The sequence below is a fragment of the Malaclemys terrapin genome, chromosome 22 (assembly GCF_027887155.1).
Source record: "Malaclemys terrapin pileata isolate rMalTer1 chromosome 22, rMalTer1.hap1, whole genome shotgun sequence".
Lineage (NCBI taxonomy): Eukaryota > Metazoa > Chordata > Testudines > Emydidae > Malaclemys > Malaclemys terrapin.
In genome coordinates, this window is record NC_071526.1 from 1,966,623 (window position 1) to 1,986,027 (window position 19,405).

The window sequence follows — 19,405 nt, forward strand, 5'->3', positions numbered from 1 at the left end:
TCTTTTCTTCCTATTTATATGGCTATAAAACCTCTTACTATTGATTTTAATTCCCCTCACAAGGTCCAACTCTACTCGGCTTTTGGCTTTTCTCACTCCATCTCTACATTCTCTGACCTCAATCAGGTAGGTTTCTTTGCTATTCCCCCCCGCCTTACACTCCCTGTACGCTTTCTGTTTTTTCTTAATGACCACTCTGAGATCCTTGTTCATCCAGCTAGGTCTAAATCTCCTGCCTACGAACCGTTTTCCCTTTCTTGGGATACAGGCCTCCGACACCTCCTGCAACTTCAACTTGAAATAATCCCAGGCGCCTTCCGCCTTTAGATCCCTAAATATGTTAGTCCAGTCCACTTCCCTAACCAGTCCCCTTAATTTATTAAAGTTAGCCCTTTTGAAATCGTAAACCTTAGTCTCTGATTTAATTCTGTTAATCTTTCCATTTAGTTTAAACTGAATTAGCTCATGATCACTTGAGCCAAGGTTGTCCCCTACAACCATTTCCTCAACGAGGTCCTCACTACTCAGCAGCGCCAAATCTAAAATGGCTTCCCCCCTCGTAGGTTCAGCAACTACCTGATTGAGTATCTGAGCAACAGCTGTCCAGTGCACTAAATGAGGTAGGAGTTCTGTGACCCTCCCCTCCAAAAAAAGGGGCGGGAGAGGCATATGTTCATGTATTACAGACTATCATGATTGGAGCTGGGTTGTAATTGGCAACCTTAAATCTGGCACTTCTACATTTCAATTGCTTCAATTTGCAATCTTAATGTTTTCTATGTAGTCTTTTTGTATGTAAATGAGAGTAAGATTTTACTGCTCGTTTGGCACTGCAGAAGCTGTTCAGCTTTGGAAGCTGGAGCTGGATTATTCCTTGTTCACACATCAACAGAACTGGCTTTGCCCTCTAGTGTCTTCAGATTCTGCTGTGTTACGCTTGTGCAAGCCCACTGAATGCAATATTTTATTCAGGTTCTTGTCGCAGCAGAGCTGTAGCCAAGGGTATAAGTTTGAGGACAAGTGATGTACAGGTATGTACGGTAGCTTTGGGGGTATGGACTCTAGTGATGCACAAACCAGAAGCACTAACTTGATTTTCATGTCTACACTGCAATAAAAAACCCACAGTGCTGAGTCTCAGGCACACAGCTTGGACTGTTGAGCTAAAAATTTGGGCTTGGGCTGGAGCCTAGGCTCTGAGACCCTCTGCCCTATCACTAGCCCCAGATCCCAGTCTGCTTTCATAGATTAAAAAAAAAAAATCTTTGGCTGGCAAACTGAGCAGACTTGCTGGAGAGTAGATAAGAATAAATGTGGAGTGCCACAAAACCATTGTTAAAGTCACATTACAGAGTATAACCCTCCCTTTGGCTGGATGAATAGCAAAAGGGCCTTGCTTTCAGTCAGATGGAGGGGTTAGGATTCAGTTCTCTTTAGATTCCTATTTCTACCTGTTTCTCAAAGCAGTCAGCAGGTGTCTTCCAGCCCTGCTTCACCAAGCCTGTCATGCCTGCATTGTGTCCAGATTTCAGGGGGAAGTGCTCTCCTGCACTGCATGATGCTACCGTCGAAGAACCTCAATTTTTACACCATTAAAATCAAACAAGCCATCCAATTATTTCTCTTCCCTCTCCCTTGATGCAGTTTGTGACATGCATTTTGTTGCATAGAGAATATTGATCCTGAGGCTTCAAGATATTTTTCCAAACTTTAAATAAAACTGCTGGGGTTGCATTGTGACACTTTTTATTTATTTATTTATTTTATTTATTTTTTTGCCACCTTATAAATGAGAGCCAAAGACCAAGGGCGCAGCAGAGTCATCACAAGTATCACACTGGGCATGCCAAAGGAAGATAGTCCAACAGGCTTGTTCACAAGCACGAGATACCCTGTGAGCTGAAGGACAGGTGGAATGTTGGCAGCTGTGAGCAAAGATGTAGCCTCTGGTTGTCTAAAAATGGCTGAGACAAACCAGCAACTCACTGAAAGTAACGGGGGATGGGGTTCACAACTGCAGCTTTTTACAGTGTCCTCAAAAGGAGAAATGAGTTCAGCTGGAGCTGTAGAATGTGTCTAATTCCAGCCCTCAAAGTGTTTCTCCATAGGACATTGTGCCTTGGTGTTTGAGTTGTGTCCTCAGAACCAGGGCAACCGGGGGGGAGGGATAGCTCAATGGTTTAAGCATTGACCTGCTAAACTCAGGGTTGTGAGTTCAATCCTTGAGGGGGCCACTTTGGGATCTGGGGAAAAAATCTGTCTGGGGCTCAGTCCTGCTTTGAGCAGGGGGTTGGACTAGATGACCTCATGAGGTCCCTTCCAACCCCGATACTCTACAATTATGTAAATGTGTGAGCAATTTGTGTGGGTCCCAGCTGTAGCCAGCACTGCACTGTACAAACTATGCTAAACTAACCCAGTGCCCTGCATGCCAGTGCTGTACTGATTCTCACACAGGAGGAGATAGTCTGAGGCTTATATTGCCAAACCTGGCTGCCTAAAGTTAAGTTTCTAAATACATAGTGAGGAACCTAAACAAAGTAGCCTAATTTTCAGCAGGGCCATGTACCCACAAATCCCACTGACAGTGAGAGCTGCTCAGCACCATTCCATAATGAAGCTTCTTCTATTGAGTCTAACTTTAGGCACACAGGGTAGAAAGCTTTGGCCTGCCTAGATGACCTACAATATTAAACCACACCCAAAACAGCATGCAGCAGCTGCAGAAAAGTGTTCTTTGTTATCCATGCAGTGCGGGTGAAAGATCACTCAAGCGCTGCCACACCAACTGGTAGATGACTGCCTATGGGCCTCCTCAGGGTGTGAGTGCACACAGGCGAGACTCCAGGGTCAGGGCCGTCCCTAGCTATTCTGGGGGACTGGCTGGGTCTGGGTCCCTGCACTTTCTGCCGCCGGTGAGTGCAGGCCCTGCCCTGCTGCAGTCCTCAGGGGCGGGAAGAGGTGGGGCAAGGGCTGAAGCAGCATGCAGCTGCGCAGGGCACCAGGAAATTTGGTGCCCCAAGTTTCCTGGTGCCCCACGCAGTTGCGTACGGGTAAGGACGGCCCTGCCAGGGGTGCTGCGTTTCCAGCCCCTTACTTATAGCTCTGAATTAAGGTGCTTCAGATCAAGTATAAATGCAGAAAGAGAGCTCTAGGACCAGCACCACATCCCAGAAGTTTACAATGGGGTATACAGGTTTATACAGGGGTAAGAACATGGCGCATCCCTTGGGTAACTACTAAAACTGTTCCCCAAGTATATTGTCTTGGGGTCACTTCTGAAATGTCCTAGAGCAGGTGCAGGAGAGCAGTGTGCCCTGACAGTCCCCCAGCTGGCATGCTGATGCAGGATCAGCTTTGCTCTGCTCAGCTCAAAAGTGTAGATCTCAGAGTTCAGAGGAGCTGAATCCACACAACTCAATTATTGAAGGGAGACTCCCCTGAATACTGGGACTCTGTGCCTGCTAGGGGAATCATTGGAGAGACTTGGTTAACCCGCCTATTTGTCCTGGTGCACCAGTGTAAACCAGGGGTTCCAAACATAAGTGCTGGAACTAGGGGTGCTGGGGGTGCTGCTGCACCCCTAGACTTGAAGTGTTTTCCCTCATAAACAAGATTTACAGCTTGATTAAATGGCTCTCAGCACCCCCCACTATACAAATTGTTCCAGCAACCCTGGTTCCAAACTACACAGCTAAGGACAGCACTTAGCTTACCATAGGACCGATAACACCAGCCCTCTGCTTTAGTACATAGAGGACAGGTCTCTGAATCTGCAGGCTTGCTTGCAGCACAAGGGAGCAGTGACTGCTGGAACCCAGCTGTCTCTTCAGGCTGCACTGGTGAGGGCAGTTGGAAGCCACTTCATAGGACTCAGTGCTGCATTTAGCTTTTGCAAGTGCTCATCTCTGAGTTTAAGAACTGGGAGTGGCTTTGGCGTAGGCTGGCATCTTGTCATGTCCTGTATGCTGGAGTCCTAGTAGTGAAGAACAGCCTTCTGCATTTTATCAATTGTTTTTGTAAGGTCATCCTCAATTAGTTCATAGTCGTGGTCAGAGCCATCACTGACATTCGCATCTAAAAGGAAAAGGAAAGAGAATACCATGCAGGTGCTGTGACAGCGTTTGGGATGCCCTGGACGACTCCATGTGCTAAGATACTAGGGAGGTACAGGGTATAGAAACCCTTTAGAGAGGCAGATTCTTGGGCTCTCCTTCTCCTTCCCTGCCAGTGTTGAGAGGCAAGAGTAATACTTTTATCTGAATACAATACTAGCAAAGGTGACTAACAGCAAAAAGCCCAGGAGCTAAGAGCATAAAAAGCAATGGGCAATATAGTGTGTTTGCATGTTGCTAAGAATGCAGCATATGTTGTGCTCAATCAGACCAATGACCTAACCAGACTGGTGTCTGGCTTCTGTCAGTGGCCGGTATCTGATGCTTTGAGGGGGATGCCAAACAAAACAGTTCAGTGAACCTAGAGCCAGTTTTGGGGTGCTGTTAGTGGGAGGGCACATCCTTTCCAGCCCCTGCAGAGATCAGTTCCCACCCTCAAGCATGAGATTTGTTTTTATGATCGTAGCCTACTTCTCTTTATCTGCATTGGCATAAGGTTTACCCCTTTCTGCATATGCTCCCTGAGTTAACAAAACAGCCTGATTTCTTCTTACATTATATTAACAAAACTTTAAAGAATATAAAAGTGGAAAAATCGAGCACTCAAAAGTTAAGAAGCATCAAAATTAAGGTTGCTTGCCTGGACAGCCTCAGTGAGGTGAGGGGTAGGTGGGTGGGTATTGTTCCTGTTTTACACATAGGGACCAGAGACACAGAGAGGTTAAGGCCAAAATTGTTATATGGTCCACTAATTTTGGGTGCCCAATTTGAGATGCCTAGGCCCTGCTTTCTTAGAGTACTGATATGCATTTTATAGTACTGTGTATGTTCAAGCACAGATCCCACTGACCCTAGAGCCGATCAAAAATTTCCTGCTGAAAATGGTGTTTTCTGAAAACCAACAATATCTTCCCATGAAACATTTATTTGTTGTCAATAAAAATGTTCTAAACAAAAATTGTAATCTAATTTCTGTTCAAATTGAAGTTTCATTTTAATGTTTGAAATAATTTTTTTTGAGACCAAGTTTTTTCCCCCTTTCTCACTCTTTTGTTGTTGTTGTTGTTACTGAATGCAGTAGAATGAATAAGGTCTAGAATTTTTTTTTCTCTCTTTTCTCCTCTGTAAGTTGTCAAATCTTCTCCAACTTTAGAAAAGTTACCAAGGGACAAAAGGAGAAATGAAACTGTCATTCTGTTACTTGGAAGCTTTTCCAAAGTTGAAACACTACAGATTGGAAAAAAAGGAAAAAAGGACTGTGTGAGGAAAACCCTGGACCACATTCATTTTATTGCACTCAGTGGCAAAAAGGGGAGAGCTAACTTCTGACTATTCAGATTTTTTGGTAAAACAATTTAAACATTTGAACCCTTTGAAACAGGAAGAAATTCCAAATGGCCCAATGTTTTGCAAAGTGGTTTTTCCACTTCTTGGTCAAATCTAATCTCTATGCAGGCTGATAGGAGCCGGAAAGTTGATGCTGCAGAGGCAGGGGAAACCCCCTAATAATGAACTTCCCGGCCCCTGCAGTGGTCAAGCACTCCCAGACCCCCTCTCCAGCACTTGGAATAATTGTTTCCCACTTGCCTTTTTAGAATTGTGTCCAACATTGCGTCCCAAGCAATGGGGGCACCATGTCACAGCCCAGTAGTTTTCCCTTAGCGTCATCAGATTAGTCCTAATAATTTTGCCACAGTGAATCATGCTGTGCACTTCCTTTTCATCTTTAGTGCTACAGCAGCAAGTCTATTGGACAGTCTCACCTCTGACCTCTTCGAAGGGTTTCTTAGGCTTGGAGGCCATCTGCGAGCCAATCTGATGTGGTGAGTACTCATTCGGGGAGCTCCGGACAATCGGGGGACTCCTCACATTCCTAGACTTGGGGGACAGCGGCCCAGACTCCTCGGGTGTGCACTTCGACTTGGACAAAGGGGGCAGTGGCTAATGGGAAGAGGAATAAGATTTATTTTAAAAATAAAAGGCTGTAGCTCAGTCTGTTGAAGATGCTGGTAGCAGGGTGTGTGGACTACAAGCCATGGGATAGTTGCCAAGAAATCCAGTCCCAAATGGACACCAGAGAGCTGGGGTGCAGAATTTAGACTAGAATTTCTGCAGGGAAGTGGGGAGACCAGCAAGGACCCCAACCTCTGCAGGGGTCCCCTTCTTTCCCAGCTCCTCCTGTGCTCTGCTGCCCGGCTGAGTCCTTCTGAGATGCAGTAAAAGCGCTGCGCGCGCGCGCACACACACACACACACGTTCGTACCTTTGGTTTCTCAGTTACCTCGTTGGCTCCAGATAGCTGGGTGCCTGCTTTGTCCCTGATGTCCCTTCTTTTGGGGGGCCGTGGTGGGGGAGCCTCATTGCTAGGCATCAGCTTTAGCAAATGATAATAAAAGGATTCTGTCAGCTCTTCGACTTTTGACCTGTCTGTCAGGGATGTCTGCGGTGGGGCAGGCTCCTCTGTGAAGAACACGGCCATGTCCAGCCATTGGGGGGGGATCTGGAAGCTCACTGACGGCGCCTCGCATAAGCTGGTCACTAAGAAGGGCTCAGTGATTTGCGCTTCCAGCCGCAGAGCGGAGAAAGAGCCCAGGACGTCATTGGCAAGGGAAGAATCCTTGGTTGCCACCTTGACCTCGCAGGGCAGCTGAAGCTGCTCCACTATCTCGGGGAGGCTGTATCTCCTGCTGTCGCTGATCTCTTCCACAAAGCCGCCTTCCAGGTGCAGCGGCAGCATGAGCTGCTCGCTCTCCTCGTCCTCGCCGCTGCTCCTGCTGCACAGGAGGACATCGATGGACTTGTGCTCTGCCTGCCTGCAGACCTGGGTCTTGGCCAGGTGCAGCACCTCCAGCCGGTCCCCCATGCTGAGAGACGGCAGATCCTCCTCGGGGCTCTCACAGTCTTTAGTCACCACCACCCGCAGGCACTTACCCTTCTCCAGACTCGCTGTCAGGTCAAAGACTGTGGGGAACTCCCGGGGGCGTCTCCGAAACTTGCCCTGGTAGGTGCTGGAGAGCAGGAAGTGCCGGGAGCCCCTCCTGCCCTTGCTGGACGAGGCGAGGATCCTCCAGGCACAGGACTTGCCATGGATTTGGATCTTCTGCCCCTTCTGCAGGCGGGGAATCCAGTCGTTCTCGAAGATAGGTGGGTACTCAGGACCCTCCAGGATCTCGGCCTGCATGGGGAAGGCCCCCTCCAGCCCCAGGACCTCGCTCAGCATCAGCGGCTTGATGAAGTGGATGTGTTGAGACTCCTCGGTGACATCCTCCACATCCACTTCCAGGGTGGAGGGGATTTTCACCACCTCCTTCCGCACTGCAGGGGCGAGACATGCAGCAGTGAGAGACAGCAGTCCCGACCCCAGCCAGTGTCACCCCATTGACCCTGGTGATGCCAGCTGAGAATCAGGCCCCAGATGCTTTTGCAGCCTACAATAACCAGGGGTTATCTCCCTGCCAGGGAGAGCCCCGGTCTGCACTGCTGCTCGCGCCCAGGCTGAGATGCTGGCAGGATGTACTGACCCTGGCTCCAATACTGGTTAAAAACTCAGCATGACAGCTGTCATCCTGAGACCCTGTGGAATGAATAGGGGACATCCAGAGCTGAAAGCATGAGCTGCTGTAGCATGAGCTAAAGTTTCTACTTGGGCTAGATCAGAATCTGTGGATCAGCACGGAGAGGTCCTGTAACACACTGATCAGTGGGTACAGAAACACTGTGTAGAGTTGCTTGCCCCCACTGGTGGCAGAGTGCGTGTGTGGCTAACTACCTGGCCAATATGGACAGAGATAAATGTGTTAGGTCAGCTGTTCTCAAACTGTGGGTTGCGATCCCATTTTAATGGGCTTGCCAAGGCCAGCTTTACACTTGCTGAGGCCTGGGACTGAAGCCGAAGCCTGAGCCCCACTGTCCCGGGCTGGGTCACGTAGTAATTTTTGTTGTCCAAAGGAGGTCGTGGTGCAATGAAGTTTAAGGACTCCTGTGTTAGGTCACTGCTATTCTAGGCAGAGGCGTGTTTTATAACATAGTTCCAGTGTTGTTTGTGCCCAGCTCCAAGTGCTGTTAGATCCCCCAATTGGCTACAATCAAGTTTAAACCACAGTTTGAGAGGTGAATGGGGTCTATGGGGGCATGGCCAAGACATCCATCCGCTACAGAGATCTCCAGCTGCAGGATCAGTTCCTTGAGACTACCAGCAGCCTGTGCACCACGTGGGGGACTGGTCCAGCACGCAACCAGCCTAGGACTGGGGAAATACAAAGGCAGGGCTCTAGGGGGAAAGGTAATGGTACTCTTCCAAGCTCCAACCACAAAATAGGCCCCACCCATGTGAGTCACCAAAATGAGTCGCCGCTCACACAAGATTGTGCAGATGCTCAGGCGTGTGACCCCCTAAGCTTCGCTGGGCTCCTGGGGGCTGGTTCCTTGCTGAGGGAATACCTCTCAGTGAAGCATGCAGGTCTGCAGCCTGACACCATTCTCCCGTGCAGCTGGACACTGACAGGCACAAGACTGGGCCCTCACCCCGCCCTGGGGGGACTGCAGCGTTGTCAGCGCAGGTGGATTTCAGCCGGGCTGGAGCCAGCTGCTAATGTCAGAAACTCTGCCCCTCTATGAATTTGAGCGCTCTGATTGGCTGCCTGCCCCACTTGCCTGCCTCCTGGGGCTGAGCAACCAATCACTCTGCTGTAGGAAGAGTTGTCTCCCCATCTTCAGAACCTGAAGCCATTCTCCACGGTCAGGTAGCAAGAGAAAGAGCCCAGCAGCTCAGGCTGGCTCCTATGAACCCTGGGGACAGGTGGCACACTTCTGATCCCCCCTGGGAGGGGGAAAGGGGACCCCAGAAGCCCCCCTAGCCTGGGAGAGGGGTTGGAGAACCCCAGGAAGAGCAGAGGTGAAGCTGTGGAACAGAACTGAGAGATTAGGGGCTTGGTGAGTGAAGTGACGAGGGGCTGAACTGATAGGAGGTCGGTCCTCGGGGGCAAGCTTGATTTGGACACTGAGGGGTAATATTAATTGCTGGACAGGTGATGGGCAAAACTGGGGGTGAGAGCTCCTGCAGCAGGGGCCAAGATCCCCCAACCCAATGAATCTGGGAGTGTGGGCAGCCCCACTTGTCACCCCACACGCTGGGCAGCCCTGCTTGTCACCCCACACACGCTGGGCAGCCCCAGTTGTCACCCCACACATGCTGGGCAGCCCCGCTTGTCACCCCACACATGCTGGGCAGCCCCAGTTGTCACCCCACACGCTGGGCAGCCCCACTTGTCACCCCACACACTGGGCAGCCCCACTTGTCACCCCACACATGCTGGGCAGCCCCGCTTGTCACCCCACATACTGGGCAGCCCCACTTGTCACCCCACACACTGGGCCCCACTTGTCACCCACACATTTGGCTGGGCAGGGGGAATTTGGCACCCAGAAGACATACCAAAACACATAATCTTTTTTTAAAATCTCATGAATTTTGGGTGTGAGTCATGATTTTTGATCACGTGAGGTTGGCACTGTTGAAACTACCCCATGCCTCTAAGAGAGACTGGAGGAGCAGATAGCCGAGAGCAGAGCCATTTTAGCCAGATGTTTCCAAGCCCTGTCCATAGCTGAACGTTACACCTCCCATGACTTGTGATGAGTGCACCTGGGCCATGAATAAGATGGGGGCTCATAGGTCTAATAGGAATCCCTAATTCCTATTGTGCTAGCCAGTGTTGTAAGGAGTGAGACTGTTATGGCTGCTCAGCTCAGGGCCCAGGAGCAGCTGGTGGCAGCCAAGCACGGTACCGGCACCGCTCAGACATGTTCTGTGCTCCACAATCCGAGCTTTCAGCTTTAAGAAAAGTCTGTAGCTGTTATGATTGTGAAGACAAGCTCAGAAACATGAACCAACTGTAACTAATGCAGAGCTGAGTCTGCAGAGAGCCTGAGAAAACAGCTTGGAGAGGTGTGAAAAACCCCACTCAGATCAGTGAGGGATTACCACAGGCATCCATCGATGATCATTTAAGATATGGAACTCATTGTCCCAAGAAGTTGCTGAGGTGAAGAATTTAACAAGATTCAAAAAGGGGTTGGATAGTTATAGACCTCTCTGGCTTTAAGATTAAGCTTGATAAGTTTATGGAGGGGATGGTTTGGTGGGATAACGTGATTAGTCAATAAGTCAATAACGTGCCATCGCTGGTAATTAGTAACAATGGTCAATGATGGGATATTAAAAGTTACTACAGAGAACTTTTTCCGGAGGGTCTGGCTGGAGAATCTTGCCCACATGCTCGGGGTTCAGCTGATCGCCATATTTGGGGTCGGGAAGGAATTTTCCTCCAGGGTAGATTGGCAGAGGCCCTGGAGGCTTTTCGCCTTCCTCCGCAGCATGGGGCAGGGGTCGCTTGCTGGGCAGGGGTCGCTTGCTGGAGGATTCTCTGCGACTTGAAGTCTTTAAATCATGATTTGGGGACTTCAACAGCTGAGTCAAGGGAGAAAATTATTCCAGGAGTGGCTGGGTCAGCTTTTGTGGCCCGCATCATGCGGGAGATCAGAGTAGATGATCATAATGGTCCCTTCTGACCTTAAAGTCTATGAGTCTATATGGAGACCAAGAATATCCAGTTATTTCAATACTAAAAAAAGTGTTGGAATATTAGAACAGGCTAGGGATACACAGAACTGGGATGTTAAACCTTGTGCTTCAGGATTTAAGCAATCTCTAACTATTAGAGACCATGTGAGACCTGGGAGAGAAGGCACAGATTATATCACTTTGGCTACTGTGGGATTCTTATGCCTTTCTTGGAAGCATCTGGTGCTGGCCACCCTTGGAGGTGAGATTATTGTATGTTTGGTCTGATGTTGGGTTCCTCAGTTGGGAGGAAAAATTTTAGCAGAAAAATGTGAATGATAATTGGAAATTGTTTAAGAACACTTTTCTACATGCCCAAAAAGCCAAAATTCCACAACTAAGGAAGAAGGCCATATTGGTTAAAAAAACAACCTGGTTTAAAGGGGAAGTGAAGGCAGTTATACAAAATAATAATAATAATAATAATAATAATATACAAAAAATGGAAGAAAGGGGAAGTTGATAGTAATGAATATAAATCAGAAGCTAGGAATTGTATAAAATGGAGAAGGGAAGCAAAGTGACACAAGGCGAAACCTATGGCCAGCAGAGTTAGGGACAATAAGAATGAGATTTTTTTAAAGTACCCCTCTACCCCGATATAACGTGACCCGATATAACATGAATTCAGATATAACGCAGTAAAGCAGCGCTCCAGGGAGGTGGGGCTGCGCACTCCGGCAGATCAAAGCAAGTTTGATATAACGCGGTTTCACCTCTAACGCGATAAGATTTTTTGGCTCCCGAGGACAGCGTTATATCGGGGTAGAGGTGTATATTAGGAACAAAAAGAATGCAAACAATGGTATTGGTTCATTACTAGATGGTGATGGTAGAATTATCAATAATATTGCAGCAAAAGCAGAAGTAATCAATAAATATTTCTGTTCTGTATTTGGGGGAAAATAGATGATGCAGACATATCATATGATGATAATGCTAACACTCTTTCCATTCCACTAATATCTCAGGAAGGTGGTAAATAGCTGTGACTAAAGTCAGACATTTTGAAAGCAGCAGGTCTGGATAACTTGCATCCAAGAATTTTAAACGAGCTGACTGAGGAGCTTGCTGGACGATTATTGTTGATTTTCAGTAAGTCTCGGCGCACTGGGAAAGTTTCTGAAGCCTGGAAGGAAGCTGATGTTGTGCCAATATTTAAAAAGGGAAAAGGGGATGAGCTCGGTACTTATAGGCCTGTCTGGCTGATCTTAATCCTGGGCAAGATAATGGAACAGCTGATATGGAACTTGATTCATAAAGAATTAAAGAAGGGTAATATAATTAATGCCTATCAACATGGTTTATGGAAAGTAGATCCTATCAAGCTAACTTGATATACCGTATTATTTTGATGAGATTACACGTACTGATGAAATATACTTAGACTTCTGTAAGGCATTTGACTTGATGCCATACAATATTTTGATTAAAAAGCTAGAAAGATATAAAATTAACACGGAGTGCATTAAATGGACTAAAAGCTGGCTAACTGATAAGTCTCAAAATGTAATTGTAAACAGGGAATTGTCATCGAACGGTATATTTCTAGTGTGGTCCCAGGGAGGCTGGTTCTTGGCCCTACTCTATTTAACATTTTTATCAATGACCTGGAAGAAAACATAAAATCACTGACAAAGTGTGCAAATGACACAAAAATTGGGGGAGTGGTAAATAATGAAGAGAACAGGTCACTGACACATAGTGATCTGGATCACTTGGTAAGCTGGGGGCAAGCAAACGATGTATGTTTTAATATGGCTAAATATAAATGTATACATCCAGGAACAAAGAATGTAGGCCACACAAACAAGCAAAGAAAGGTGTAACACAACAATGGCTAGAAGTTGAAGCTTGACAAGTTCAGAGTGGAGTGGAAATAAGGTGTAAATTTTTACCAGTGACAGCAATTTGCCATTGGAACAGTGGATTCTCCATCACTGACAATTTTAAAATCAGGATTGGATTTTTTTAAAAAGCTCTGCTCTAAGGATTATTTGGGGGCAGGTTTCTGGCTTGTGTTATGCAGGAGGTCAGATTAGATGATCACATGCCCCCCTCTGGCCTTGGAATGTGGGACTCTGAATCCAGGCTGGCAGTTCCTAGGTTCCCATGTAAATATCAGCATTGTTACCATCCCATTGCTCATGTGAAAAAGGAGAGTGTGGGGTGGGGCAGGTTTGTACAATTCACTGGGACTGCTCGGTTTGATGTCTTACATGGGTGGCGCTTGGGAGATGCCATGACTTATCCCGCCCCCCAGGCAAGAAGGAGCTGAGCCCAAGGAGCCCCATCAAGGTGAGCCAGGGCCAAGGAGCCCAGGGGAACCCAGGGGCAACACCATCATATTCTGAAGATCTGCACAATTTACCATTTTGGTTACTCACATCGGTGCTTGGAAAAGTATTGCCAGCTTTGTTATCCAGTCTGGCCCACTAGCTTAAATTGTCTGATGTGGATTATTTGGGCTCTTAATAGCGTCAGTTAAATAAATGCCTCAGTTCATTGAAAGGAAAGTTCTTCCCCAACAAAGTCACACAGAGACAGCAACACACACATTGAGATGGGCACACACTAGGGGGACCACCTTCGTTGAATGGAAATAAGGAAAAACCACAACTTTAAGGGACATTAACGGACATTTTAGGGAAACACTATTTCCCTTCGCATCGCATGGATTGTTCTCTCAAGTGTACAATTCAATTATCATAAGCTTCAACTTGAAGTTTCAAACGTACTAATGATCTGTTTTAGTGCATTTCAGTACATTTTACAATAAGGGCTGAGTGGTTGCCTTAAGGGATAAATCAATGAAATAAGGGGCTGCCCCTTAAAAGAAGGGATGGGTGATCACCCTAGCACACACAGAGACTCCAGGACACACCTCCCCCATAAACTGACCCAGAGGCACGGAGCCATACACACACCACTCCATCCAGCTCTCTCTCTCTCTCACACACACACACACCCCCCCAGCAGCCCCGGCTGCACCCGTACTCACTGTGCATTATCGCCTGCACTTCGTACACGGGGCAGAGGAGCAGTGAGTGCCTGCCGAGTGCAGAGCATTTCAGGTGCTGGCCCCTCAGGGCTTCCGACTGCAGCACCTGGCTCAGCATGTAGCTCTGCTGCCTGCTGCACTCATGGAACTGACCCTGGAGGGAGAAGGGGAGGCAGAGCAAATGCTGCCCGTCCGGCCCCGTGGTTGTGCAGTTGGCAAACTCCTGGCCCTCATGCCTGGCCACCGAAAGCAGGGAAATAGGCTGGCCCTTGGGAATGACCTGCCCATCCACGGTCAAGTCAACTGCTGAGGTGAAGGAGAAGGGCATGTCCTGGAGCCCTGCTGGCCTGGTCCTGGCAAGCTTCTTCAGGCTCGTGTATGACAGCTTGTCTCGGCTGGGCTGGAAATGCCCTGCAGGAGGGCCAGAGGAAGCTCACCGTTAGTGGGGCAGGCAGAGTTGCCGCGTCTGGGATGATCCTGAGCCCATCACACTGGATAGTTGGCCATGTGCACTGGAACCCAGGCAGGCCTTCCAGGACAGCTACCTCAACAAAGGGACAGTCCTGGGAAAACCTGGCCAGGCAACCCTGAACCAGGGACCCCAGGAATGAGGAGCCTCAATGGAGCCTCATCTGTACACAAGCCTGAGCCATGGACAGATCCCAGCAGCACCTGCATGAGGGGCTGCCCCACCCCATCACCCACCCCACAACAGCAGCGGGGCTGGGGATTAGCCACGCCCACCTCAGCAAATGCGGCCAGAGTGGGGGTGTGGCCTGGAGGTGACGGGCATGTGTATATGTGGCTGGGTGTGTGTGTGTGTGTCCTGTGCAGGGCCACTGGGTGAGGTGGGGTGTGTGGCCTGCATGTGGTGGCCAGGGTGTGTGTGGCTGGGGCATGTGTGTGGGGCTAGGGTTGCCAGATATCCGGTTTTCGACTGGAACACCCGGTCGAAAAGGGAACCTGGAGGCTGCTGACCGGGCTATTGAAAGTCCAGTCGACAGCGCAGCGGGGCTGAGGCAGGCTCCCTACCCAGCTCTGTGTGGCTCCCGGAAGCAGCCACCATGTCTCTGTGGCCAGGGAGGCTCCGTGCACTGCCCCCACCCCGAGCACCGGCATCTATGCCCCAGGGTCCCTTTTGACCGGACACCTGGCAACCCTAGACAAGCATGTTCAGTTTTCTGCAATCAGAACGTTGGCAACCCTAGCAGGGCCTGTTTGTGGTGGGCAGGCTGTGTTTGGTTATACGTGGCTGGGGAGTGTGTGGGGGGGCGAAGCCTATATGTCATGGCAGGGTACGTGTCTGGCCTATATATATTGGTGGAGTGGGGATGGTGAGACTGTGTGTGTGTGTGTTTATGTCTGGGATGAGGATAGCTGGTAGGTAATGGCGGGGGTGGGGGTCTGTGTGTCTGTATGTGTATGTTTGTGTATGGCTGGGGTGCGAATGGCCTGTAGGTAGTGGTGTGTGTGTGTGCACATGTGTGTGTGTACATTTGTGTTTGTGTGTGTGTACGGATGGCTGGAGGTAGTGTTGGGGATGTTTATGTGTGAGGGAGCTGATGGATGAAGCCTGGAGGCAGTTTGTTGGGGGAGAGGGGAGGGCTGGTGTGTGTGTGTGTGTGTGTGTGTGTGTGTGTGTGTGTATGGCTGGGGTGCGGATGGCCTGGAGGTAGTGGGGGTTGTGTGTATGTGTGTTTGTGTGTCGGGGGGAGCTGGGAGTGTGGATAGCCTGGAGGCAGTGATGTGTGTGTGTGTATATTTGTGTGTGTGCGGATGGCCTGGAGGTAGTGGTGGGGGTGTGTATATGAGGGGGTGGTGGATGGGTGTGTGAGGGGGAGGATGGGGTGTGTTTGTGTGTGGTGGGGCGTGGGGTGTCCCAGTTTACCTTTGAAGTTCAGAGGCAGCTCTGTTGCTAGCCCGGTCTCTGGATCCTCGCAGGTGACCTTCTGCAGGCGAAGGCCAATAATTTTCATCAGGTCCCCTGTTGATAAGCAGCACTCTCTGCCACTCATCTCGTACACAGACCCTGCAGGGGAACATGGGGGCGGTTTATGGGCATTTCTGCGGTTGCAGTGAATCAGCCATCACTGACAGCGCTGCAGTCACTCAGCCCGTCTCCGGGGTGGAACCTCACTGTCCCCCAGCAAGGCCCTCGCTCCCCAGGAAGCACCACACCTTGGAGAAGGAAGGATGGAAGGATGGCCCACTCCTGCTCTGCCACAGGCAGCCTGTGAGACCCTGGGCAAGGCAGTGCGGCCCAGAGCCTCCAAAGTGCTTAGGTGCCTAACTCCCATTGATTTCAGTGGGAATCAGGTGCCTAGTTACCTCTGGGGTTCTGGACCTTAGTCTCTCTGGGCCTCAGCTCCCCATCAGTACAGTGGGTTAAGAGCTCTGTTGCACCCCTGGAAGGACAAACAATAAAGACTGTGATGTTCCCAGGTATGACAGTGCTGGGCCCGCATCAGTTCCCACCCTAGACAGCCAGAGCCTGTTGGCTAATGAGCTATTACTGGTGGAGGACAGCCACCAGGCCTATCAGGAGGGGAGCGGCTGCACAGGCCTGTGCAGTCCAGGCCAGGGAGCATGCTCCTTGGTGGGGCAGGGGACCCCTCCAGCCAGCAGCAGGACTGAGGAGGGCTGGGAAGGAGGTGTGTGCAGAGCAAGAGTCAGAAGGTCTCCCTGTGGGCAGTGACTGTGCTCTCGTGAGCCTTTCCCCTCCGGAAAGAGGGACGTCCACATTAACGGGCGACACTGGGGCCGTGGCTGTGAGCACGGTAGCTGGGGGCCGAGGCGGCACTTCCTGAGCCAGAGAAACGGCGAGCAGGGAGAACGCCTTCCAGAGACTGCCCCACCCAAGGGCGGGGTCACTGTAGACAGCAAGGCCATGGGAGCACCATGGCTTCTCTTGCTCAGGGCTTGAGGGACTCCACTGCAAACGATGCCGGCTCCCGGGACCTGGGTACCAACCTGACCTGGCCTAGACACCAGCAACTGTAACAAAAGTCTTGTCCTGAGGGGGGAGATAGCTGACATAGAACCCCCAGGCTTCCAGGATGGAGCCACCTGTGGGGTCAGCGGTCATGCCTGCTGGAGGCAGGGGTGGAGGGCCAGTCACACCTGCTGGAGGCAGGTGTGGGGGGAAGCAGTCGCACCTGCTGGAGGCGGGGGTGGGGGGCCAGTCGTGCCTGCTGGAGGCAGGTGTGGGGGGAAGCAGTCGCACCTGCTGGAGGCGGGGAGGCAGCCATTGTACCTGCTGGAGGTGGGGGAGAGGAAGGGGCGAAAGTAGCTGAATTGTGGAGGCTCCTGGGGGGCACCTCTTGTTACCCTGCAAGGTGAAGGCGGGGCTGGCACAGCCCAGAGGAGAGTGCTGGAGTGGCCAACAGGCTGGTGGTGTGATGAGGCTAGTACCCAGCCACCACGGCAAGGCTCTTGCTAGAGGCTGACTTGCAGTCCTGGGTACCTCGAGAATTGTCACATTCTGGCCTCCCCCAAAGCTGCAGGCTGCCTGGCCAGGTGTCCCCTTATATGTGCAGTGAACTGAAGCACACGGCCTAATGGCTATTTTAAAGCTTATGGGAAGCTGCTGACTAATTTTTCTCACACTGATTCATTTCCCGTCCTCATTCAGTGCCACAGAGATTAGCCACCCCCACTCAGAGCCAAGAGTTCTGCTTTTGCTGAGCCCTGCGTGGGAGTGATCCAGCAGAAAGGGTCTCAGCATGAGGGCTGGTAACAGACTGTCAGGGCACCTCCTCCATCCCCTGGGACAATGCTCCCCGCGCTGGCTCGAGCCAGGCCCCGAGTCCGTCCCAATGGCACGGGGACAGGAGAGCAGTGTCTCCTGGTCCTGAGGAGCTTGTGGGGCAGCTTCCATCTGAGGCTGGAACTGGTTCCTCAGTCTTCGTGCCTTATTCGGAGGCCAAAATGTTGTAAAAGTTCATCAGTGTAAGATTACATAAATGTCACCAAACATGTGATTGGATTGTATAACTGGTTACGTTAGTAATTAATGCGTTATTAATTATTTACTGGCCAAATAAGGAATTGGCCCTTGATTGACTGAGTGACAAAATAACTCTGGGTCAACCCAGGTGCCATGGCCCTGTGAACATCAGAAGGAGCTGGACATGTCATTTGCCTTTGGCCTGTGTCACAAGCACCTCACCTCCGAAAACATACCTACCTGTATGGGCAGTGGGTATCGTAGGCAGGGGAAGGCTGTGCCACCCCAAACAGCCTGGCATGGCCCCGCCCACCTTCCACCCCCAGCTTCTCTCCTGCTGCCATTCCCTTCTGTGGCTGAGAGGCTGGAGCAGGCAGGCTGGTGCCGCAGTGTGCACAAGACCCCCCGGCTGAGGCCACCCACGCCACCCATCCTCCCGGCGCTGGGGCCAGGTGTGGGGAGGCAGCCGTGTGTGGGGTGTGTGCTCCGGGCTCCAGTGCGGGAGGAGGGGCAGAGGAAGCTGGGCCTCGGGCAGAGGGGGAGGGGCCAGGAGCTAGCCTCCCCCAAGGGCACGTTCACCTGCTGCCCATGCCTACATGCGCACACAGTTATAGTGAGCAAATTATCCTTTAGTAAGGAACTGGGGGTTCAACCCCCATAAGTGACAAAATTATCCGTTAAAACTACTTTTCATCATATAATTGGGTTTGCCACTAACCAATTTTTTCACAAGAAGTGTCTGTTTTCTGCAGAAAAATTCAACTTCTTGTCCAAATATCTAACCCCTGAAAACTGAGACATTCATCTCCCAGTGTGATGCTGTGACAAAAAGGATTAATGGGATCCTTGGATGCATAAACAATGGTGACATGAGTAGGAGCAGAGTTGTGATTTTACCTCTGTATACTGCATTTGTGAACCCAATACTGGAATGCTGCACACAGTTCTGGGGTCCACATTTCTAAAAGGATGCAGAAAAATTGGAGAAGGTGCAGACAAGAGCCACAAAAATGATTCAAGGTAGGGTGACCAGGCATCCCAGATTTAAGGAGACAGTCCCATAGTTAAACCCTCCTGCAGCTGTCCCAACTTTTTCTTAAAAACAGGCAAATTGTCCCGTATTTTCTGTCTCCCCCCACTCAGTACTGGCAGGTCCTGCTGCTGGCTGGATCCCTGCTCACCAGCCGCCCGCTCACGAGTGGGGGGTGGGGGTCCAGTGGTTGACAATGGGGTGGGTGAGCAAGGCTGTTGGCAGGGTGAAGATGCAGTGCGTGGGGCTGGCCACTCTTTGTGTGGCTGGGCTCACAGACACAACACTCAGCAGGATGCATATTTTTAAAGTTGTTACATAATTAAACACAAGGTGATAAATGTAGCCATCTTCCTCAGTTCTTAATTTATCAAAGAAGAAAATGGGGGGGAGGGATAGCTTAGTGGTTTGAGCATTGGCCTGCTAAACTCCAGGTTGTGAGTTCAATTCTTGAGGGGGCCACTTAGGGATCTGGGACAAAATCAGTACTCAGTACAGCTAGCAAAGGCAAGGGGCTGGACTTGATGACTTTTCAGGGTCCCTTCCAGTTCTATCAGATAGGTAAAACAGGGTTCCCATTGATTTCTTAATTTGTAACTGTCCATACAATTTCTCTGCAACAGTTTGGGACAAATTGTTGGAATACTGGGTTTGAGTTATTTGTATGATTACTTAGAATGAAAATGCAAAA

At 50.1% G+C, this 19,405-nt stretch overlaps 1 protein-coding gene across 4 annotated transcripts in view; it reads right to left on the minus strand.

The window, feature by feature from the left end:
* Window positions 1–1,763: 1,763 nt before the first annotated feature.
* Window positions 1,764–19,405, minus strand: part of THEMIS2 (thymocyte selection associated family member 2) — a 37,925-nt gene continuing 20,283 nt past the window's right edge. For 2 of the 4 annotated variants that reach the window (XM_054012032.1, XM_054012036.1), the window contains exons 2-6: window positions 15,627–15,767; window positions 13,739–14,149; window positions 6,379–7,430; window positions 5,879–6,056; window positions 1,764–4,077 (exon numbers count right to left, since the gene is read on the minus strand). In XM_054012032.1, coding sequence (XP_053868007.1) covers window positions 3,977–4,077; window positions 5,879–6,056; window positions 6,379–7,430; window positions 13,739–14,149; window positions 15,627–15,767 — 1,883 coding nt within the window. In that variant the 3' untranslated portion in view covers window positions 1,764–3,976. The remainder of the gene's footprint in view (window positions 4,078–5,878; window positions 6,057–6,378; window positions 7,431–13,738; window positions 14,150–15,626; window positions 15,768–19,405) is intronic. The other 2 variants (XM_054012033.1, XM_054012035.1) reach the window with 2 other exon arrangements.